Here is a 24388-nt window from a genome sequence, read left to right as displayed (position 1 = left end):
TTTATAGCGTTTACACGAGAGTCCTACTTCAGCACGTTTCAGAACTTCTTCAGCCCATTAAGACTTAGGGAAAACTCTGAACTTTGATTTATCTGTGTGAGAGCACACCTAGCCTTTCTTTTTCAAGATCTAGCCTTTGCCTTTTCTTTTTTAAGCCCTCACTGCCTAGCACAGACTACCCTAAAAAGAGATACTCTACGTAATTTTAATGGAAGATCTTTCAACAGAAGCCACTTCCAGGAAAAAGGCCCTTCATCCCCTGTATTCACTTGCTATGACACCATAGTTATAAAAAGTAGCAACAGCACCCACAGATACACAACAACAACAACAAAAAAACCAGAACAAAAAACCTAGGGCCTTCATGAGAACAGTAGCACCAATTTTCACTCTCTTCTGCCAGAATAGCTTCCCACACATCATTCTAACTTAAAATACTATGAAAGTTGACCAAAAGTCCATTCAAATAGAATGGCTAAGCCAAGTGTAAATTAGGTGTAAATTGTTTATTTAAAAGACAAATAAAAACTCTACTAGAGAGGTATGTGGACCCACACACCAGTTAAGAGTGTGCTTATTCTCTTTATTACTTCAAAGTACAGAATGGATCAGAAGAATGTTCACCTGCTAATTTTAGTTTTTAAAATATGCATTTTGAACATCACAGAAAAATATTTTTAGAGGATTTTTGTGTGTTAGATACAATAATCATTTCAAACCATTTTACTGTACTGAAACAACTAGAGATGTACAGAAAGATCTGCATTCTTTCTCAAGTTGACGACCAGTGTTCTTGTGTGCACACACATTCATACGTATTAATGACAAGTTTAAGACAGACATCTTGTCCTATCTATACGTGACAGTATTCTGTCAAGGATCAAGAAAAGATCCCCCAATTCTGAAACTTATCTAAAAGCTCTGGGCTTGCTGCTTTTTGTCATTTCATTTTTAAAAACCAGGAAAATCCCACAGCCATTTTTCAAGTAGGAAACTACACTTTGCACATATTTACAGGTAAAGCACAGCTTGTTTCATTTGCAACTCCCCTGTACAGACTGATTTACAGCTTGTATTTCCACCTTCTACAAATACAGAATACTAGTCTAGACTACTAGATGATCTAAAGGGCTAGTTAAAAAGAAATAGTAGAAGAGTAATTGTGCCTCTCTACTTCGAAGAGGAGAAACAGATTCAGGGCTTTGACGCAGGCATGAAATCATTTTTTTGGATTCCCTAATTTTAGCTTGGTATTACAGTGTTTTGAAGCAAGTCTTTAGGCTACACGTTATGTTCTTATTTTTCTGATGGACACCTCACGCCCTGTAGGCTGGAAAGCCCTCTGAGGCTCATTTAATCTAGCAACACCGAGCGGGTGCCACATAAACCGTAAGCAACCACAACACCCTTTTCCTCTTCTGTCACAACTCGACCCGTCCAAGGACCACGGATTTAGTAGCTGCTCTTTCTAAAAATAACTCCTTAAAGGCCGCTTCCAGCTGACCTCAGGCTCCTAGAGGGGTGAGCTTAGGGCGATGAAAAACGAGAGACGGAAAAAAAAAAATAATTAAAAAAATCCTTGGGTGGGGTGGCCGGCGGCCCCCCGGCTTTGTGCAGATTGATCGCACAATGCAGTTCCGTCGGAGAGGCTGAGGCTGCCTCCGCCGCCGCCATGTTAGCTCCCGCTTCCATGTGCACGGCCTCCGAGGGGAGCCCGGCCCGCCGCAGTCCTTCCCCCGCGGCTCAACCGCTCCGGGGCGAGGAGGGGGAACGCGGGAAGAAGATTTGGGGGGGGGGGGGGGGGTGTGGAAAGAGGGAAATTGGGGGGCCATTCCCTGAGGAGAGCGGGGCTGGGCAAGGCCCCGCCGAGGGAAACAAAAGGCGGAAGGGAGGGGGATGGGAGCCGCGCCGCCGAGGGGGCTCGCCGGGAGCGAGGAGGGGGATCGCGGCCTGAGGGGCTGGGGTGAGGGGGGGGGGGCGGCAGCCACGACCCCTCCGGCCTCCCCCCTCCGCCGCTAACGGGAATGGGGGGAGGGGGAAGCCGCGCCCGGCTGGCTGCTGAGGCCGCGGGAGAGGGCGGCCGAGGGAAAGGGCCGGGGGACCCCCGAAAGGGGAAGGGGGGAAAAGGCCGGGAGAGAGGCGCTCGCCCTTCTGGAACCTTCCAGCGGGCGGCCCCTGGGGGCGACGCCGGGAACAACCCGCGGAGGCCGTAGGTTCCCTCGCCCACAGGGACCAGGAGGGGACGGCTGAGGGGACGGCGGGGCCGCCGTCTCGCCGGTAGAAGGAAGAGGAAGGGAAAATAAGGACGGAGCGGTTCAACGGCCCTTGAGACGGCGCGACGCCGGGGGGCAAGGCTCGCCAAAAAGCGGGGGCTGCCCGGGCTGAGGAGGGTGGGCGACCGAGGGGCCCGGGGCCGGGCGGGGGGGGGGAGCGAGGGTGGGGGGTGGTCGGTCAGCCCGCGGCCGCAGGGGATAGGAGAGCACCTTTTTCTTCTCCAGGTTGCGCAGCTTTTTGTCGATCACTCCCAGGATCTGCTTCATGGCCTCGGTTTGCACCGAGGTGATGCTGCCACCCGATGCTTGCTGCGGGGCGGCCGCCGCTGCTGCTGCTGCCGCCGCTGGGGTAGTTTCACCACCCGGGCCCGCTTTCCCGCTGCTGTTCGCCATAGTGCTGTTGGTAGCCGAGGGCATCTCTGTGTCGTGAAGAGAAGGAGAGAGGAAAAGAGGAGAGAGCGAGGGCGCGTTACGGGGGAACGGGCCGCCGGAGGGGACACGCGGGAGGGCGGGCGGGCGGGCGCGCACACGGCGGCTTCCCCACGCCCAGGAGCGCGCGGGGGCGCGGGCGCGCGAGCCGCACCTGCCGGCGCGCGCGCCCCCACCCCCTTTTTCCTTCCCAGCGAATTGACGCGGCGGGAGGAGGGGGGGTTATCACGTGACCGCGCAGCCACCGGCCCCGGCCAACGGTCATTTCCCCGAGTTCGACCGTTCCCTATCGCCGCCCCCACTCCCTCCCCCCCCCCCCCCGCCGGTGACCGGAGGGCCTCGCGACTCTCCTCACCGCGTGCGACCCGGGGGAGGGGGGATGTGTGTGTGTAGGGGGGAACTCAGCGCGCCGCGGTCTCGCTGTAGGAATGGCCGCCTCAACCGACGCCTCCCGCGCTGCTCCTGCTCCCTCCGCGCCGCGCTTACTGAGGGGGGAGAGAGCGGGGGCGCGCACGCCAGCGCGTAAAGGCGAGGCGGCCGCGGGAGCGAGCGGCGCGGGGGCCCTCGGCGCTTTGAGAGTGGCCGTCGAGAACGCCTTTATAGCGGCGCCGGCCTTTCCCAGGCGGAGGAGGCGTTTCCTCGTCGGCGGCGCCGTCGTCTTTCTGGCGGGTCCTTCAGGCAGCGCGGCGGGCACCTAAGCGCCAGACACAATAGCTAGGCGGGGCGCCTTGCCTCACGTTCCCGCCCGCCCGCCCGCCGCAGCTCTGCACCGAGCCGGGACCCTCCGTGGGGCCGGCTCTCCTCACAACCCAGCTCCCACCCCGCCCGCCCGGCACTGGGTTGTGCCGCCCGTTGGAACAACCGGCGGCATTGAGCCGGTTGCGGCCGTCCCCGAAGGAGCGGGGGCGCTGCCGGGCCCTGCCTCGCTGAGGCGATGGGTCTGAGGTGGCCGGGGTTGTCTTCCCCCTCAGCGGAGCCCGTCGCACCGTTCCCGGCATAAGCGTGACTCCAAAACATGTTTTGTGCTTATTCATGCCTTTAAGGCGCGTTCTTAAAAATGTGGGAGGGTTCCGGAGAGGTGGTGTGCCACAGGTGTAATTGGGCCTTAATAATTGCATTTCAGGCCCTGGAAACAGTTGCCTCATTTGTCTTTCATGATGGGGTTTGTGGTGGAGGTACCTGCACCTCGCTCCACGTACAGTCCCTGAATACTACATAACATACTTGATTTTAGTTTTACATGTTTCCGTGACCCAAAGCTGTGCCGTGTCTAGCTAGCGCTTGCTGAACCTTTACTTCTATGCTGACAACAAATAATTACTTCAATATTAAAGACATTATACTGAAAGACATCAGGTTTTCTGTGAAGTAAAGGAGTTTTTTGAATGAATGCTATGCCTTCTTAGAGAGGTACAGCTTGAAAATGAAATGCCACTGCCTTCAGCAGGCTGAGCAGCTAAATAACATTGGAAAGGTTTTAGTATTTATTCGGTTGTCCTTCTGGAATTAATGGATGGAGGACTTTGGGATATAAGGCTCTGAAAATTTAATTCCCAGTAATTGTGAATTTGAGGGGGATTTTCTGGTTGTAATACCAGTTTAAGATTATATTTTTACCATTGTTTTTTAAAACTGAATTTTTCTTTCATCTGTTTAATCACGAATCCACACAATCCTTTACACTGACACAAGAAAGAGCACTGTTGCTTGAATAGCTGGGCCAACCTAATGGTTCACCACAAGAGCGTGGTATCTCATTACCCTTCCTCACCAAATCACTGCATGCAATCACGCAGTCCTTGCCTTTGTTTCCATTCTGATTCTTGCTTCTCAGGAGTTAATTCAAGATTATAATCCAGCAACAAACTGCTTGCTTTGACCTCATGCTGTAGTAGTTAATTTTGAAGGGTCAGATTTTTTCTTCATTCCATCTGTAAATATTGCTTCTTATGCTTCTACTTCTGATGTATGCCTGCATTTTCTGTAGCAGCTTGATGCTTTGTCATTTTATATTAGATTATTTGCTTTTCAAATCACCTCTTTTTACAGGTTATAAAACAACTCTAATAAATCACCCAACCCAATTATTTCAGTTGAATAAATGAAGGATAAAAGAAACACCTTCAAATATTGGAAGTCCTTTTCCCTATTCACCAAGAAGATTTTGTTAATACCATTATATTTACAAGATTTAATTTTTATGCATTTACTTCTCCAAGCTGCTTACACAGGGGTCGAAATTACCTTTTTCCCAAGTCAAATGCAGTTTCTTTGTGAGCATGTGAAGCACATTGATGCTTTCTGACCAAAAAATATAATGCTTTAAAATAATACAGAATTGTTTCATCCATTCCTATTCATTTGTCCTTTTTTCTTACATTGCCATTGCAATTCTGCTTAAGGTCTGGGCACTCAACAGCTTAGGCATGTGTTTCAGCCAAGTCATAGGATGCTAATGTAGCTTGTACTCAAAACCTGTATTGTTGAAGAGGTAAAAAAAATCTGTAATAAAAGAAAAATCAGAGCTGATGGAAGAATTGGTGACAATGATTTAAGAATACACATTGGGCCAGAATTGGGCCAGCCCTGACCTCGTCCACCAACATGAGATATTTGTTCTTCATTGGAAAGCATAACACAAAATAGTGAATGTTCATGGTCTCACAAAAACTGATGAGATTACATGAACAATAATTACAATTACTGCATCAAAGCTCTTCATAATTAACACTGGATGCCTTTTTGGTTAGCCAAAGATGGAATTGAGACTACTGCTAAGTTTACATGCTAACGCATAAGTAACTATAAGGAAAAGATTAAGTACTCTGCTTACACAGGGACTGCAAAAAGAGGACTTTTGGATTGTACTAAAAAAAAGAGACTTGTTAATTTAGTATGGGATAAGCCTTACTAAATTCATTTAACAGATTCTTCCTATAACATGGCAACTTTGTACCAAAAATATCTCTCACTGTTGTATTTAAGCATAATTCACCGTCAGTGCTACACTGCAGTCGCTCTGCGTAGGCTCCATACCAGATCTCCGGACCCTTCAGCAGTCTCTTGGAGCAGCCTGGGAACAGCCGAAGTACGCGTGGTTCCCTAGTCTGCATCAACTTTAGAAGTAAAACTTCCGTACTTCCAAAATTCACTCGAAAATAACTTTCACACAAACAAACTTAGGCAGGTCGTGCTGTCATATATTTGTCTACCTCTTTCATACTGTTCCTCAAAAAAGAGTGACCACAAATTCGTCGTACTTCTGTGCCAACAATACTGATCATCCAGGCTTGACAGAGAAAACCCTGAATAAGAATTTCCCACAGTCAAAGAAGAGTTAAGACCTCATCCTCTCTACTTTAAGGAAGTGTTGAACCACTTCTGATATGTGAGTAAGCTTTATCCCAGCAACTTCTAGCATGACAAACTTATAATTAGCATGTGGGTCTCAACATTTACATTTCTTAGAGATAAGTACCCCCTTACTTACCACGTGTGGTATGATCTCCCTGTAAATCTGGATTTGGGTCTCTTCGCCTTTGACTTCTTTGATGTTAGCTAGCTGGTTGAAGTCCCACTTCAGCATAATTAAGGTGGAGATCAAATCTTATTTGTAGGGAGCTGGTTTTGTATTTCATGTTCGTGAGCTGTGTAAATGAAGGTCAGCTGTGGAGCTGCTGATTTTGGAGTAGCATTTGGTTCGTCACTTTAGAAAGGCAAGAGAGGAGAGAACATCTCCCCAGCTTATGTAGCACTTCCACAAACGTGAACCTTTAGACCACAAAATTGCTTAAGATGAGGGAGGGCTCCACCTCCCTGCAGGCAGTCTGGGGATCCAGATTTAGGAGACGCTTAGCTGTGCTCTTCATGTTCCAGGGAAACATCTCACGTGCTAGATTTCTCTGGGTTTTAAATCATCATTATTTTACATCAGCTGTAATTGGAAAGTCTGAATACACCTTTTCTGTCTGTTTCTCAGTTTCCAACCCTCAGATGGGCAAAACCAGAGACAGGTGTATTTAAAACACACATAACCAGCCAGTTAAATGAAAAGAAGATGGAGGGAAGAAAGTCTTAAGCTTATTGGTGTAATCAGGGCTCAACTGTTGTACAAATATTCTGCGGGCATATAGAGCCTCCTCACTGAAGTACTGTCTCGGGCAGGGTTTTTCTGATCCTCCTTTATATCACTTTTGTTACCCCTGACACACCTTCCCAGCCCTTCCCATTCCACATTTCCTCCCTTTGCCCACCTGCTCAGGGACTTTCGACCAAGCCAAGCCTTGACATTCCCTCTGGGGAAAATCCTGCAGGGAAGTACTACCAGTCCCCTGCCCTGTTGTTCTTTCTCCAGGTAAAAAAGAAAGAAAGAATATTAAAAAAGATTGCTTTTCCCCAGTGCCCTGAGAGCTACTTCCAAGCAAGAGTGAGGTCTCACGTTCCTCGTGAACGCCAAAGATGAGCTGTGTCTCCCTGCAGCTCTGCCTTGTTCTGACCATTCCTATGCAGGCAATCAAAGCAGACAAATGGAGACGTGCTCCTGTCTCCCCAAACCTGGTACCCCAGCCCTGTGTCCTTCCATCTTCTTGTTACCCACTTCTCCAAAACAGCAACCGTTCTTACATCTCTCCAGCTTTCCCACCCTGTTGATATGTTCTCTGCTTCCCCAAACCAGGAACTCTGACCCACGGTGCATAGTGTTCTCTCCTTGATTGCCACGTCTGCTCCCTGGTCATACTCAGAATTATTCTGAATAATATAATTAAATAATGTAATAAATGACTTCTATTTATTCTGTGTTGGGTTGGGGCAGCGGGGGGGGGGGGTTGTTGGGGTTTTTTCAGTGGGATCCATAAGTCTAAAATGAAATTTCCCTTCTTGCACATTATCGCAGATCTATTCATCAATCAGTTCCCTGACTGATTTCATTGAATGTTATGAGACTGAGAACATGACAGTAAGAACAAGGCTAGAGGTAACCATCACTTAAGCTGAAAAGCAGATCCTATTCCACTGGTGGTCCACAGAAAATAAGAAGTACCAACCTCTATTTCCAGTTCCCAGATTTAGTATACAAGGATTATGGTTAGAAAAAGAAACAAACCAAAATACTTCAACTTATAAAATAGCAACATTTAAACTACAGTAATGAAGAGGAGTCAACAATATCTTTTATTTGCCTTACAAACTTACTTTGGAGAGTAGAACTCTATCTACAGCAATACCAACCCAGAGCAGGAGTATTGTTTGGGAATAGGAATCTGGGAGAATCTGAACTTTCACTCAGTTTTACTGTCTTAAGAGGGGCCTACTCTGCAAATTTAAAAAACTGTGGTGCCTCCTGCTTATCAGGCAGTTTTAGAAAGCTATTGCTTGCTTTTTAATTAGGTTTTCTTTTCCCAAAGGAATTTGCTCAGAGGAGAGAAATTCCCATTCTATCTAAACCCACAGGCTGGCTAACTTTCATAATAAAATTAAACCCAGGCAAAATAAACCTCTCTGAATAAGGATTGAAAGCTCAGTATATGTTTTGGTCTGAATAAAATTAAGTTACAAGTTTTTATCACAAATGTTAAACATTGATGTGTTAGCAGCAAGATCAATTAAAAATTCAAAAGATATTTGGGTTCAAAGGAGATTAAAAGATGTCTAATGGTATGTTTAGTCAAAACTAGCATAATTCCAATCCAATACAGCAAAAAATTGATTAAATGTCACTAAATGATAGGTTTCCCTACATAGCCATTGATGGAAAATCATTATAAAAGGTATTTCTGTTTCTGCTGATGTCACACAGTTCTTTGGCCCTTTCATGAAGCAATTGTTTACAAAAGTCTTCAGCTTACAGAAGTAAATAGCCAGGCTGGGACACTACTTTGCTACATAACCTATATGCAAAGTAGATCAAACATTCATTTTCATGTACAAAGTCCTGACACAGGAAGGGAGTAGGCTGGTCATACATACCAAAGAAGTCTCAACACTGAAAAGCAGCTCGAAACCGCTTAGAGCTTTATATTTGCCTGAGTTAGCTCATTTGAATGAGCCCAGCTTACCACGCTGTCCTGACTGATCTATGCGTGTCCTCCCTCTAATTTACTTTTCCAGTCATCTTTTTGTATTTGTAAATTATATCAAGTAATTCCGTATTTATTTCCTTACTGTTAAGGAAAATATTGGATAGTGTTATGACAAATGCTGCAGCTCCAACCAAAACATCTTCCTAAACAGTGATTTTCTATTCAGTTTGGGGTTTTTTTTTGCACCTGTCGGCCACTTTACTGTAAGTCAAACTTAGGCTTATCACCGTCTAAGTATCTTAGAGCTCTACTTCTGGAGAACATCTAGAGTGGTTGTCATCCAGAACTTGTAATCACCTCAAAAAAAAAAAAAAGACAAACCAAACCCTTTTTGTTTCAAAAAGCTATTCTCTAAAACTGTGGAGATAAAATGGTGCTTACTGAAAGGATATTCAATCCAGTGCTGAAAGGTATCATAAAAATCAGTAGTTGGAGGGCAAAGATACTGTCAGAGAGCAGCAAGGGCCAGCTGCTCCCTGAGGGAGGCCAAATTTTACTGTAGATAGAATGGGTAACATGGGGCTTGTGACGTGTCTAATATAAATTTTTTCTCTTTATTTCTGTGAATCCATGAATGGAGGAGTCCAAATAGTTCTTCACAGTCCAATGGCCAGATCCAGCTAGTGCCTGCCCACTTAACCTCCAGTAAATTTGTGCCCAAGCTCTTCATCTCTTCAGCTGGTGTGGTCATGCACAGTCATTAGAAAAACAATGTTTTTTCTAATGATATTCATAATTTATTCATGGTCACGACACATAGTTTCCAAGTGAGCTTAAAAATTGCTAATCAAAGCTCACATTCTGCAACTGGCACATCAAAATCTTCATGTGTATCTCATACATAAGAAAGGTAAAGGAGGCGTAAATTTGAAGGTGAAGGATTTTATATTTTAAGGAATCCGTAATGCTGATATAGGACCGGCTGGACTCAGGAAGCAGTTTAGTCCCAGGATGGCCTGCTAATGTCAGCCTCCCAGGCAGGTTATTTTAATGCTTCATGATTCTTTCTGATAGAAATTTGTCTTTGCAAGTAATCTGAATCTCTGTTACTCTCGTGTTGATGCTGCTACTTCCCATCCTAAATATCATGGACACAAATACTAGGTATTTCTCTCTGAAGCTGTCTTTCTAACACAACATAGTAACACAGGTGGATTTCTTCACAGTGTTCTTTGCTACGTCAAGCAACCCCAGTTCTTTCAACCTTTCCATATAGATGAAGTTTATTAGACCTCTAACTATTCTTGATGTTTTCCTCAATGCTATCTCCAGCTGGTCTGTATGTACCTTCAAACGCAGCGCTTAAAACAAGATACATTACTCCAACTGAATCCTTATTAATGATGGTATCATGATACAGTTACATGATGTATCTCACAGGATACATGCACCTAGATATGATGTTTGCTTTTTCTGCAACAAAATCACGCTGTACACAGAGGTTCAGCTTGTAATTCATTATCACCTCCAGATCTTTTTCTGCAGAAATACTGGCTGACATATTATCCCCCAGCATGAGTTTACTAAGTTGCTTATTGCTGCTTAAGTGGACTTGTCCACATGGAGTTTCACCTTTTTTTTTTTACCATTTCACATTTGGTCTCCAAAGTATTTGACTTTTTTTCACAGCTTTCATACCCTCTGTTCTACCAACTAGGTCATAATGAAAATATTGGCTAGCATGGACACACGAACAAATTCCAGTCATACCTTGCTTCATACCTCCTTTCATTTTCACAGGGAATCACTGGCAATTATTCTTTAAGTAGACTAGCTTTGCACCCACTTTACAGTAGTTTCATTTAGGTCGTGTTTTCTTAGGTTGCTTATGAGTTGTGTGAGAAAGTATTAGAAGCCTTATTAAAGTCAGAAGATTGCATCTGCTCCTCCTCTGTCCATGTGATATTCCTCGTGGAAGGAAATTAAATAGTTTGACACAGTTTGGTTTTGACAAATTTATGTTTCCTTACTCATCTCCTTTATTTCCCAAACACTTAGGATGTTTCATGAATAAAGGTAGAGCATCTCTAACTTAATTTAGAAAGACATAGTATACAGCTCAATTTGCAAGTGACTGGGTCAACTTGTTGCTTTCATTTGCCAGCTGAAAAACTCTTATTACAAGCTTTCAAATGGCAAAGTTTCTCCCAATATGAAAACAGAATATAGTGCTGATGTGTAAATCCCTGTGCACTGAGATGAGAAGATGTCTCTTTGCAGTCTGGCTCTTGTGTACTTGTTTATACTGACCTACTTATCTCAGGCTTTATCATATCATTTACACTTCTTAACCTAATGTCTGTTTTCCAGGACAGCATAGTCAGAAGGGAACAGGAAATAATTAAAACCTCTTATACAAAATATTCTTACATGGAAAATAAAGTGTGCTTAGTAAGCATGACTAAAAGAACTGGAAGCTGCTGTAAACAACAGTGTTTGAAATCTCTGCACTTAACAAAGGACAGATACAGGTTGTACATTACAATTCCACTGTACAATCTTTAAATCCTATTAATGTAATCATGAAATAAAAGAAAAGAAAATCACAGGATGTTTTATGATTCTCTTTATATCATATTTAAGCACAAATGTCCTATCTTTCAAAGATTCTGAGGAACTACAGTTCTCATGCAAGTCAGGTATATTTTAAGGTTCACAATATATTGACCATATTTAAATACTCTTCCGTCTGCCTATCTATTTACCGTGGTAGTGTCTACCTATCTGTCTGTTTAGAAGATAAAGTAATAATATAGAGGACATTTCCTCACACTGAATAGAAGTGCATCTCGCAATGAACACTTGCATGAAAAGAATGCGGAAAGCCTTTATCCATGTGGGTATAACATACCTCCAGTCCAGAGGAGAGCAAGGATGAGTTGATAATTCGCACACTAGTCAGTATTGAGGCTCAGCTGGGCTATTCTGAGGAAGACTAATCACAGACCTTATGCTAAAGGTCTATCTGAAGAAAAAGTAATGATTGCATTAAACAAGCACTTCCAAATATGTTGGTGTCCCAGCTACCTTTCAAAGGCATGCTGTCTTTAGGAGTGCCCACTGGCACTGTAGCCCTTTTTCTTCCTGACTGCTCAGCACTCTCAGAGGCATACATAAAGATGTTCCTCAAAGCCATATACATCCCAGGGAAGCTAAACAATTCTTCCGCTAAAGAATTGCAAATGCTTCTGCTCAAAAAAGCCCCAAACAAACAGAAAAACCCAAACAAAACAATAAAACACCCCAAGCCCTAGAAATCATGCAAAAACAGGTAAAGAGATCACCTACATAAATTCAAATTTATTCCTAATTTTTGCCTGTGCTTCAATAGGGTTTATTTTCAAGCCACTGAGCCTCAACTATGTTGTAGAAGGCCCCTGCACAGCCCTGTCCCCTGCTGATCCTGGCTGGACCTCCTGACCGGACCCTGACTTGTCCCCTCACCTTGTCTGATGACTTCTCAATGGAAGCCATCACTGCCGCCAGCCTGGCCCCAGGTGGGTACCTTGGGATTGTGCTCTGGTTGATGGGGTCACTGCCCCTACGCTGTCCCTGCGCTCAGCTCCTGGCTCTCCTTCCTCTGTGGAGCAGTCCCTGAGAGCCTTTACGTGACTATAGCCAGTCACTTTTGGCATGATGTCTTCTGCAGTCATGAAATTAAGTTCAAGGACTCCTCAAGGTTCAAACTCTTGAAGTCCACTGGGCAATTCTGTTCCCCAGCACCCCGGTGATGAATGGGTTATCAATGTCTTTGAAAAGCAATAGAGCTATTCACCAGGCAGCTATCCGAGTCAGAAACACACAGGGTAAGACCCTACTGCGGCTGAGGAAATAAGAAATTGGGGAACGGCTTTCCGTCAGGAGGCTGTAGCACACCTAGTTTATATGAGGACCAACAGAAGATTTAAGGTTTTTAAAAAACTCATTTTGATTCACTGACATTAGTAACTAAGATAGTGCAATAATAACATGTTGCACTCTGAGAATTGCAATGGCAGAGCAATTATCTAATTAGAAAGTAAAATTAATTACATCATGTTTTAATTACTTAATAACCAAGAAATTGTCATCAGGATGAAGGCTGGGAAATGTCATGAAAAATTATCAGGGAGTGCAATTTGCTGCTTAGCAGAAACTTTTCCTTGCAAACATGGAAGCAGGCTTGCATCAACTCCTCGCAGGCCCACCACCGAGTTTCGTTTTGTGTCACCACGTCTGCATCAGGCTCTGTTTGGGTCAGGAGGCCTCGTTAGACCTGAAGAGCTGAAGGCAAGAGCTGAGACCTGCGGTTGGCAGCAGTAAGTAGTACAGGTGCTAGAGAGGGAGAAAGCTCCACTCCGACAGCGAGCTGGAGGAAGCTGGAAGACGAGATTGGAGAAAGAGGAGCGCTGAATTCCAGTTATTTTGGGACTAGAAGTTGCCGCCAGGAAGTCAGCAAAGGCTGATGTAATTTAGAGCAATGCCGGGCTTGCTTGGTGCTGTGGCAGGAGCTGGTTTGGTCCAGAACTCAAGAGCCTGCAAAAGTGCCATTATTTGGCAGATTGTGGCTCACACCGTAAGAGATGTGTTGCATCAGTTGCAATGAAGGAATACTGCATCAAAATCTAAGTCTGCAAAAAGTGTGATTTGGAATAGATATTGGGGATAAAATACTTACCAAGGACCTTATATGGCCCGGGATTTTTGTGTAGGATTGTTACTGGAGCAACTTTCCGAGTTGCTTCAGACTACTTGAAAAGCAGTCTGAAGTTTAAACTGATGGCGGTGATTAAGGGAGTAACTGTGATGAGAAAGGCAGACCAACAAGAAGACACAATCTTCAAATAAACAGAGAGTAGACAAAAAAAGAAAACATTCAAATAATGTGTGTCTGTGAACCAGTGTGTTTGTTTTTACAAGGCAGGTTGCAATTAACATTTGAAAAGGTATGTAAATAAAGTTTCATGCAAATATTCCCTTGGACACAGGCTTGTGATCTATTAATTATTCAAAAACAACACAAGCATTTTGTCATTACTGTCTGTGGCATGTTCTTTGCTTTAATCTGTCCTTTGGTCTTGGAGCTGCCAGATTTCCATAACTGGGTCACCTAGTTCTTTCTCAACTTTGCTTTCTGCTGTGAAATGAAAAACTAGCATTTTCTGTGACATACATTCAGGGCTTCTATGAGGAGCTTGAATGGCTAGTCTAGAAAGTAAAGAATCCTGACATATGTGGGAAAATATGCAGTAAGGAATGAATTCATATTTGTGGATAACATGAATTTTCAGTGGCCGCTAACCTTTGCAAACACAGTCCGGGATGAAAACTGTTAGCTGGCGAAAGAAGAAGAAAAATGTTACTTTATGCACAGGAATGATATTAAACTCACTCTTTGTACTTTGTGTAAAGAAAAACACTACTCTTGTGCCTAAGAATAAATTATAATAAATATTATAATAATTATAATAGTAATTTAAAAATCTTTTTTAAGTCGGAGATGCATGAGTCATTGTGAGTGATTTATTAATTAAAATTGCGTTGAAAAGGTGATAGGTGACATTTACAGTATTTGCTATTTTAACCACTAGAGAGCGTTCAAGAGCTGCTTTAAAAATCCATTTTTAACTCCTCCCTTGACCTCCAAAGCAGGGTTGCTCTGAGATGCATGGGATAGTCACTGAGGTTTGAAGGAGGAACAGGGAGACATCTCAGAGAAGGGCTCAATTCTGAATTCTCCTGGCCTACACTTGCCACTGAAGAAGAGTATGATGAAGGAATGGGGGTGATCCTTGACTTTTTGATGTTCTGCCATGGTTATTCTCAGCAGGTGACGTGCCATCGGGCGTACACATCCCTAGTGGCAAACAGCACATCAGAGATGATCATTAGGAAAAAACAATCTTGGAAGTGTTTGTCCCGAAAAGTGTATTTTTTGTTTTAGTTTTATTAAAAAAAGATATGGATTGCATATTCTGAGGATAAGCAATGCCATTTTATTCACTCAGTACTGATAAAACTTTTTCATAATTTGTAAAATTCATTATCATATTAGAGTTTTGGCTGCCAGTGACTGAAGATTACTACTGGGTCCTCTACAGAGAATTAAAAAAAACAATGAAGCCCTTCAGAGGCGTGACTGCTACCAGGTGCTGCACATCATCCTTCTTCTTTAAAGCGCAGTTTCCAAAGCCAGTTTTATTAAAGAAGCCAGATATGTCTCATTAACAAAAGCAGTAAAGAACTCAGAACCACTACCTGCACATTCAGTAAGGATCTCTTCCTCCCTGTATGAACGTATTGAGGGGCCTCCAGGTGGTTTATGTTCTCTGTTAGAAAAACACCCTTCTTCCCCTCACCTTTCCTGGCCCCAGACATTAGTTTTCAAATTTTTCTAGTCCTCACTGGCCACTCAGACCAGCAACTTTATGGGAACACAAATACCTGTTAGCATTCGGCATCCCATGCCAATATTTAATCCTAAACAATGACCAATAATCTGAACTGGTAGTGTAAATGTAAGATGTAAACAAATTTCTGTTAGGTTCACAACCCTACTTATAACACCTGAACCTCCAGATTTGACTGGAGAAAGGAGAGTTTCCAAGTCAGGACAGAAGCGAGAGCATCACCTTACCTGATATAATGGGAAGCCATAGAAAGAATAAGCTCAGCTTTAATAACGAGTGTCAGATGGTAAGAGTGGAGGTGGACAGGCGGATTGGTCTTACCTTTATTTCTTTGCAAGTGGGAGTGGGTGGAGTAGGTCTCGGCGATGCTCACTTGGAATTTGACTCAAGCACTTGATGTCTTGCTCAACAGCAATGGTGCGGCGGGGCGAAAGGCCAGCATCCTGGAGTTCCTCATCATGCCGGTGGGATGTAAGTCTCATGGGAAGCCATAAAGATCTCCTGAACGTGCTTTCTTCATGTGAAAGTCAGTGTCAGAAACCAAATTTCTATAAACAAACTCCATGAAACTCCACTTACCTCATCTTTGAAATGATCCACGTTCCCCACTTCTAGATAATTACCGGAGTTCAGCAGAAGTTTTTCAGCCTGCCCTTTCTCTTTGTGTGTAGGGGGAACAAATGGGCAGAAGCCAATTCTGGAGCAAGTGGTCTCCTTGTGGAAAAGGGGAAGGTACAAGAGGAGAGAGGGAAGGGGGTGGCAGAAGCGGTCTGTCTTGGAAAACAGCTCTGCTGTCCCATTTCTTACTGCCCCCAGAGATTTCACAATTTCACACCAAATCTATGTTCCATAACCATTGCTGCAGACTCTCTTTTTTTAAGGTCCTGCCCTTTTCAAATGCTTGTTATGTACTTGACATCTTTCAGTTTTTACAGCCCACTAGAAAGGTTTGTAAGTGATTTACCGCAAAAGGGAAGAAGGCAGGAGATTGTTAACCTTTGCCTGGCGCTCCAGTTTTAATGGACTTCAGATGTGATAAGAGGTGAGGCTTGGAGACAGACCTACAATGCCTGACCCCAAGCCAAGGCTGGGTTCCACCATGGCCCCTGAAAAACAAGCCAAAGTGGCAAAGTGATGATTTGAGCCAAAGGGCAGAACTTTGGCACCATTTAAAGTAATGTCAAAACTGTCACTGGCTGCAAAAAAAAGAGATGTTTCCTCCTGAGGCCTTCGGAGTTGATAGGTAAGGATCAGAAATGTTGTTGTTCTCACAGGACATCTCAAAACCTTGTGACTACGGATAGTTTTTATGCTCAGGGAAACCTGAAGTCAGAGAATCAGAGAATCACAGAATAGTTCAGGTTGGAAGGGGCCTCAGGAGGTCTCTAGTTCTGTCTCCCAAACCTCCAAGGGTTCTGCACAACCTCTTGGGCAACCTGTGCTCCTATTCGTAGAGCTCAGGATGTTGTTGGTCTTCTTTGCTGCCGGGAACACTGTAAACCCATGTTCAGCTCGCTGTCCACCAAGTGACTCAGGTCCTTTCCAGCAGAGCTGCTCCCCAGCCAGTTGGTCCTAGCCGGTGTGATTGCCAGGGGCTCTTCCTTCCCAGAAACAAAAGAAACATCTAATTGGACAAGTGGTTCCATTGATTTTTTTTATTCTCCTATCTGAAAAAATGTGTACGTGTATCAGAAAAAAAATAACAAAAGCCTTCTGTTTGAAAATAATTCCAGCAAGTCTCAACTAGCTTTCCCCTTGCACCGCTCATCCAGGAATCATTGGGTTAATTTGTAATTCCTAGTGTACGGAAATGTATAGATTAGGGGACGTGTTCATTAAGCTTACATCAAGTCTTTACATTTGCACTCATCAATTTTGAGGCTAATATGTCATTAGCCTAATTTTCAGATTTGTAGAACATCAGTGTTAGCTGTAGATACTGAGCTCGTTTGGAAACCAAACTGAGCAACGATTGCTTATATGAAGTTTGTACCAAAAGAGAGGAGTTGGGCTTTGTACCATTACAATCGATGGGAGTCAGGGTGAGAAGTGAATGCAACAGTCGTTGTTATGAGCAAAAATAACAAGATTTTTGCTTGAGTCTGATCTTCAGGCCTTGTTAATAATGATGTTGAGGAATCCAAAGCTAATTTTCCTTTCAGTAGTTCTCTTTCTGCTGCAATGCTCTCCTACCTTTTATCCACTAGAAGGCAGAAGTGAGGTTTTATGAGCACATTTACCAAAAAATTGCACTGCAGGAAGATTTATAGCAAAGGGACTGCCGCTGTTTTTCTATGGTTTCATCACCTTTGTTCTACCAAGCACCTCTCATTTTCAAGGGTCCCAAAGCCTTCACAAACTTGACCTAACACAAGCATTGCACGCAGAAATCGTGCTATCTGCAAATGGTAGCTCGGTGGGCTGCGACACTTCTCAGCCTCACAGGACGGGCATGGGAGACTATATTATCTAGCTGAAACTTCAGGGGGAATTTTAAAAGGCAGATTGTAATTAATTGAGTTGGAATTTGGCCAAGGCAGAGACTTTAATACGTCTTCTTTCCTGGCTCTTTTTTTTTTTTTTTTCAGACTCAGGAGTCATATAACACCCTTGTCTAGAGCTTATGTCTTTGTCAAATCCATTTCAGTCCCATTCCCGTCAGAAAGGTCTGGCCATGGGGCTGGGGCTCAAGTTAGCCCTTAGCCATGGGCATCCGTGAATATCTTTGGCGTTCTCTCATCCAGGTCCCTTCCCCAGGATCCCTCCTCATTGTCACATTTTTCCACCGTAGCCAGTCCCAAATCTTGATTTGGCATCCTCGCCTGCTCCTAATTTCTCTGGCATTCTTACACTGCGTAATGCCCGCTGCCTTTGGAGGAACTCCTACATCAGCAGCGGTCAGATCTCTCTTACTTAATGCAGCCACTTCTGGCCTGTAGACTGTTAGTGCTCTCTTTCAGCACATATATGCTTTCATGTTTTAAGCTTTTGGCTAAGCGCATCTTTTTACTTTTTCCTCCTTTTCCTTAGCACCAATTAAACTCCCTAGGCATATATAAAAAAATGCTTGTTCTTTCCAAGTCAGAAACATTTTCCCTTATTGATAGATTTTAAAACCCAAGATGACTGCAGCAATTTTGTCAATTAGTAAAGAGAATCAACTTTACCTCATTTATCTGACAATTATGCAATGTCATTTGCATAATGTGAAATTTAGATCTTCCATTGTCACATGCTTCAACTCATTTACTATCCTAATGTCCATTTGAAGTACATGATGAAAGCGCTGGCAAATTCATATAGTCCTTTGTTTCGTACCAGACTTGGTTTGAACCAGTTGCTTAATTTTCTCCCAATTCCTATAGCACTGCAGGAGTTCCCAGCATTTGCACTACCAATGTGCTTATCTGAATGTTGTATCGTTCTTGCTGCGTTCTGTAACGGCTCCTTCCAAATAAAATGCCTTCATAGCATCAAGGAAAATAACAAGCACTTTTAAACCCCCTTCTTCCTTTTTTTTTCCGTCAACTGTAAAAATCTGCATATCTGATTAATGCAACTTCATCCTGATCTGAAGCCACACTGTTTTTCTCTCACTACTCCCTCTAAAACCAGCTTTGATCTGTTGACTATTACTTTCATCAGAATTTTGCTCTGTACTGACAATAAGCTTTCACCTCCATAATTATTTTGATCAGCAGGATCTCCTTTTGCCAGGATTGGGACAACTATTGCCTTCAGCTAGTCACCTGGTAGTCTCTCTCGTTCCTGCAACTGTTTGTATTTTTGTACGTGCTCCACAACCTTTCTCATTTTTAACTGATTCACTCACTGCTCTGGTTGTTCTTATGATCCTGGTGAAATACTGATTCAGCACTGCCTTACAAGTTAACAAGTCTGTTCTTGCAAAGTGTCATTAAATCATTCGTATACGAAGATGTTCACTGTGCCAATGCTGTGTCTGATCCTTCATGCTTAATACACAACCAATTTCTACCAACTCACGGTAACCAAGTCATTGCCATTAACAGGTTTTTCTTGGGGGTCTTCAGCAAGTACTAATCTTCTTTAACACATGAGATATAACGAGACCACTGTACAAGAAAGTATGGCTTAATTCTTGAAAGGATGTCTATTACAGTCACATTTTTTAAAATGGAAGGATCATACTATGCTAGCCTGTCAGATTTCATCCCCATGGCCCCGTTCCATGAAGTCCGTGAATAATGACAGTCTGGGTGGAAAGAGTACTTAACAATTCAGGGGGCAACTAAGGAATGAAAACACCCAGCACCAGGACACTCTCCTGTCAGTGTCTGTCTGTTAGTAGTCAAACAGTTAAAAAAAATAGGACTTTTTTTTTTTTACCTGGTGTGTATGGGAATGCATTCATTATTTGTACAAATATAGTCAGATCCAGTCTGAAATCTTTACATATACCAGGTTTTAAACATCATGGCAATAAGTTACATAGATTAACTGTTCATTGGGTAAAAAATAAAATCTTTGGCCATTAAAAAAATGTATTTTCTTTCAATGTCATGAAACATCTCCTTACTTTTGTGCTGTGGAGAAGGCAGACTGGATCATGACTTTGACTTTACTGTGACTTTTCCTGTTGTTCATTATTATTCACGACTCTGTTATGGGCAAAAAAATTAGCACTAACTATTTATGATTTGAGTTTTAAAGTCCTTCTGTGTATTGTTCCTATAAACATGGTTGATTATAAAACCAGATGCACTCAATTACTTCTGTGACAGTAAACCATGTGGTTTCTCTTCATTGTGTTCCAGCTACATCTTTGACCTTAATCATATATAGCTTCTCACCCTTTAACTTTTCTCTCAATTCTCTCTACTAGCTCCCCTCACCTCCTTTCATTTTTATTTTCCCCTCCTCTCTCCCCCTCTCTTCCCCTGCCCATAATATTTTCACTTTCAGAGCTCCAAGAACCCCTTCCCTCCTGTGAACCCCTAATTTATTATATCCACATGTGCCTTGAGTGAAGCTGCTGAGCCCCTGCGGCTCCCACTGCAACAGAGGTGAAGGTGGTCAGCAACTTGCAGAGCAAGTATTTGGGTTTCTCTGAGCTTAGTACATTTGGTACACTTCCCTTTTTCGCTGTCAGTGTGAAATATATATGTGACACGTACTGGGACATGTGACGGAAGGGTGTACAGGGGTGTCCTTTCCTGAAAGAAAGAGAAAGGGACCCTCAGAGCTGACTTGCTTAACGTAGATGTTTCATTACGCAGGGCTGTGGGCTGCTGATTCTGCCTTCAGGGTCTAGAAAAAAAAAGAGCAGGGAAAAAAACCCCAACCAACCACCAAAGTTTTTGGTTTTAATTCTTTTTACAGGCCCTTTCTCGGTTGGTTCCGTTGCTATCGCTTTGAAGACTCTTTTACACACCCTTGTGAAAGGAGTGTTTGCGTCTCTGCGGAGGGCGATAAGGACGCGTGAGAGGCGGTGGTCTCACCCCTCCCGCTGACCACACAGCCTTTCCCTTTCCTCCTTCTTCGCTCGCCCTTTTGGAGATGCCAGGACATATGGGAGGAGGGATAGCTGGCTCCTCATTATCATTACGCTGCAGAGAAAGCGCTCGGCAACTTCTGCCTGAGCTTCGCTGGCTGTGTTTATACCTTGTGTTTCCAGCTCCGTTGTTAAGTAACGTTATCAGCTCCTTCCGCTCAGGGGACAATTTTGCGGCGTATTTGGGAAGCTCAGACCTACAGCCCTATGCCCGCAGAGTTTCGGGAAAGGATGGCCTCAGGTGGGGATGGATGGTAGGTTTGGGCCAGCAGTACTGCATATTTCTGGGGATTGCTGTCGCTCCGTTTCCAGGAGACCAAGTTGCCTTCGAGCAGTTTCCTTCATCAGTTAGGGATGTGCCAGAAATATCGTTTAATCCTCCCACCATCCCTCTTCAAAAGCTTTTACCCTCTAAGGGAGGACCTCAAGGGAATACCCTGATTTCTTCTCAGCTTCCCACAGCTAGGTTCTGGTGGGAACAAGAACCAACTCTCTCCTGGGAGCTCACACCCTCACAGGCACCCACAGCTTTCCAGGGGAGCCCCTTGGCACGGCCGGTGGGCAGGCAGGGGCCATCCCGTATTCCCAGCGACAGGGCTCTTGGTCCCTCTGTCCTAATCCAGAACATCGCTGTAAACCCCTTCTCTTCCCATAGCATTTTTCTTTTTTTTTCTGCTGGCAGGGTGGGTCACAGGTCTGTAACCCTTCTTTCTGAATATTTCTCACTCCATCTAGTTGTCACTGCACTTCTATTGGGTAGGTGATTTTATTTCAGTTGTATCTATTTTACCTTTTGTAGACTTTCCACCCTGGTAATTCTCTTAAATACTAGTTTTGGTTAGAGAAAACTGAGTTCTGCTTATTGGTATTGATAATACATATGCTCTTGATCTGGAACCACGTAGGCACATAATTAACCAAGAGATTTTATGCAGCTGTATTGAGTTCTGCCCAGATATTTGTGCTTTATGAGAATCTTTGGAGGACTAGGCTTTCGTCTGCAAATATTTTAGGCCAGCGACTGTTTTTTGTGGCACAGCTGGCATAACAGGCATACACCTGACAGCTGAAGCCTCTACAGACCGCTGTGATGATATATAAAGAAACTCAGGGAACAAGGGAGGGGTTAAAACACAGTCCAGATGATGTGAATCTTTCCTCAGGTAGAGAAAGCTCCCTGCTTTTTGCTTGGAACAGACATTACTGTAGTCTCAAAGGGAGCTTTCCTAAATTAACATTGACTGCGTAACTTAAGCATAGACAAATTTCACCTGAGTCTCTTTCCTGCTGTCTTATAAGACCTTCAAAAGGGGATCTATTTTACTAGATGTGTATACACGTTATCAGCCTGCACTAGAAAACCTTTTATTTTATTCTGAGTTTTATCACCAAGTAATCTTTCAAGTATTTCTACAATTGAGCAGATGTTTAATAGCCAGGGACAAGTCTAGCATTGAAGAAAAGATATTTTCAAAGTAATTTTGGGGAACCTGACAAGAATCTGTTACTGCTGGCTGCTAACTGTGTTTTCTTCCTCTTTTGATAGATCTGGTTGTGTCAAGAAAAGTCTCTATGGACTTGGTTTAACAAAGGCATGATGGATCCGACCCTTTGTATTCTTTGCCATTAAAGCTAGAAAAATGTTAGCTTTTTACTCTGTTGCTATCTTGCCAAACATCATTTTACTCCCAGGAAAGACTGCCTTTGTATCATGTTAGGTGCAATAGTTACCCACTTGGGCTTGTATCTTTTATCCAAGCATGCCAACTTTTTTTTTTTCCCTTTGTATTGCCAAGGATTTTGATTTATTGTGCCTCTGCTCTTTCTGAGTTAAAGTTATTTTCTTGAAAGGAGATTTTCCTGATCAGTTGCCATAAAAACCAAAGGTTTCATTTGCAAATCTGCCTTGGGTGATTATAGGCATCAAGAACATTTGGATGCCTATTGCTCATGATTTATTATGACTGACAATGTATCTACGGGATGCATGGTTAGCAAATTTAGAAGGGATAAAGCACTCCTGTCCCAATTAGGCCTGCGAAACTAAGTAGAGGGGAATGGTGAGAGACACAGAAATAAGAATGTTATTTCTGATAATCTAATGAAGAAGGAGAATCTCTTCAAATAGCTCCCCCAAAATTTCACTGTTCATTTAAAATGTGCCTGCTTGTTAGAAACAACTTCCCAGGCTTGCTGGTTGCTAATTACTGACTCATCTCGCAGAAAGCTGTTTGAAGGAGGTTAAGGATTGTGATTCTTTGGGTAACACGTGGCAGCAATAGCAACTGGGAAGCCTTTCTGGATCCTGCTATTGAATCAAGCCCTGGAGATGCCAAATATAATGCTACCGTCAAGATGGAGAGCAAGCTTGTTCCTATCAAATGCACAGGACGGAGGGAGATGCTTGACAGCCATCCTTCGGATACCTCGCTGGAAGGAAGTCCCAACCTGCTGCCTTTTTATTCTAAACCAGGAGGGTTTGTTTTGTGGTGGGCTCTTGTGCTACTTACCACCACTCCAGTGCTGGTATGAAGTAGCTCAACGGAGCTTTACCGTGGTTGTGCCAACTTTGAGACAAGGACAGTATGTGGGATATTGTGAGTCTAGTTAGATTGAAAAGCACCCCCCTTTCACCTTCCCAAAAGCCTGAGCTAGTTCCAAGAGATGCTGGCTACAATCCAGGCCAAGGAGAGCTGACGTGGGATAGCTGGTGGATTTATGATTTTAGATACACCTACTTTTGGAATGGCTTTCAGCTACGTGATTGGAGTATGGTCAAAGAATGCAACATATCTAGGATTTTCTGTGGTGTTTTGTTTGCACAATTTTCTATAAACACCAAACAAAGTCTGGAAAGCCCTGCTGATATTCTTGATGTTCTTGTTTCTTTGTTGTTTCATTGAGTACACAATTAATTTTCTCTTTGACTAAAGCTTGACACTGTTTTGGTTAGGGGTTTTTTTGAGTTGCAGCCATAACTTTTTTTAGTTTTAGAAGTGCCATTCATATTCATAGCACTGGATTCAGGAGAAGAATCTAGTCTTATATCTTCAGAAACTGAAAGATGTGCTGCATGTTTCAGGTTCACACCAAAATATGAAATCGCAGCCCTCTTTTTCGCCTCCAAGATTGTAACATAAGACATAGATAATTGTTTATAAAGGATTATAAAAAAGTATTTGTGTGATCACAACCAAGCCAAAAGTTCAAATTTTCTAACCTTCTAGTGGACATTTCTAACTTGGTGGAATGTTAAGAAAGAATTCATTAAAGATATTTTCTTGTCGATATGTCTCTTGTTTTTTAAATCCAGCACAGAAAGTGAGACCAACCTGACTCAAGGATTTAAAGTGACTACTAGTGCAGTACAAAATATTCTAATGCTTTGCTAGCTGAACTGCTCAGTTTTAAAACAGTATTTTATAATTAGATTTCTTCCTACCAAATCACTTATTCCATTCATTCTGGTGTCCTTCTTTGTAATTTTACCTCAGCTGGGATCCCAGTGTGAGAAATGCTGTACAAACACGAGTCTGAGATGGATCCTACACAAATAGTTTCCAAGGACAAGCCAGGCAGAAGGTGGTAGGAAGGAAGAAGTATCACCTGACTATGCAAATGGAAAACTTCCAGAGGCAGACGAGGCAGTCTTCCCAAGATCACCCTGGGAACCTCTGGCACAGC

The 24388-nt window shown here is 43.4% G+C and overlaps 1 protein-coding gene across 3 annotated transcripts in view; it reads right to left on the bottom strand.

Moving 5' to 3' along the window:
* The window catches only part of CAPRIN1 (cell cycle associated protein 1), a 40395-nt gene extending 37196 nt beyond the window's left edge, over positions 1-3199 (bottom strand). For 2 of the 3 annotated variants that reach the window (XM_069804173.1, XM_069804172.1), the window contains exon 1: positions 2484-2843. In XM_069804173.1, the coding sequence (XP_069660274.1) occupies positions 2484-2690 (207 nt within the window). In that variant the 5' untranslated portion in view covers positions 2691-2843. Of the gene's footprint in view, positions 1-2483; positions 2844-3057 lie in introns of those variants that run through there. The other variant, XM_069804171.1, reaches the window with a different exon arrangement.
* Between the last annotated feature and the right edge of the window lie 21189 nt (positions 3200-24388).

The sequence above is a fragment of the Haliaeetus albicilla genome, chromosome 16, assembly GCF_947461875.1.
Source record: "Haliaeetus albicilla chromosome 16, bHalAlb1.1, whole genome shotgun sequence".
In the NCBI taxonomy this organism is placed as follows: domain Eukaryota; kingdom Metazoa; phylum Chordata; class Aves; order Accipitriformes; family Accipitridae; genus Haliaeetus; species Haliaeetus albicilla.
The sequence above is the reverse complement of the archived record's forward strand: the minus strand, read 5'-3'. Positions and strand labels throughout refer to the sequence as shown.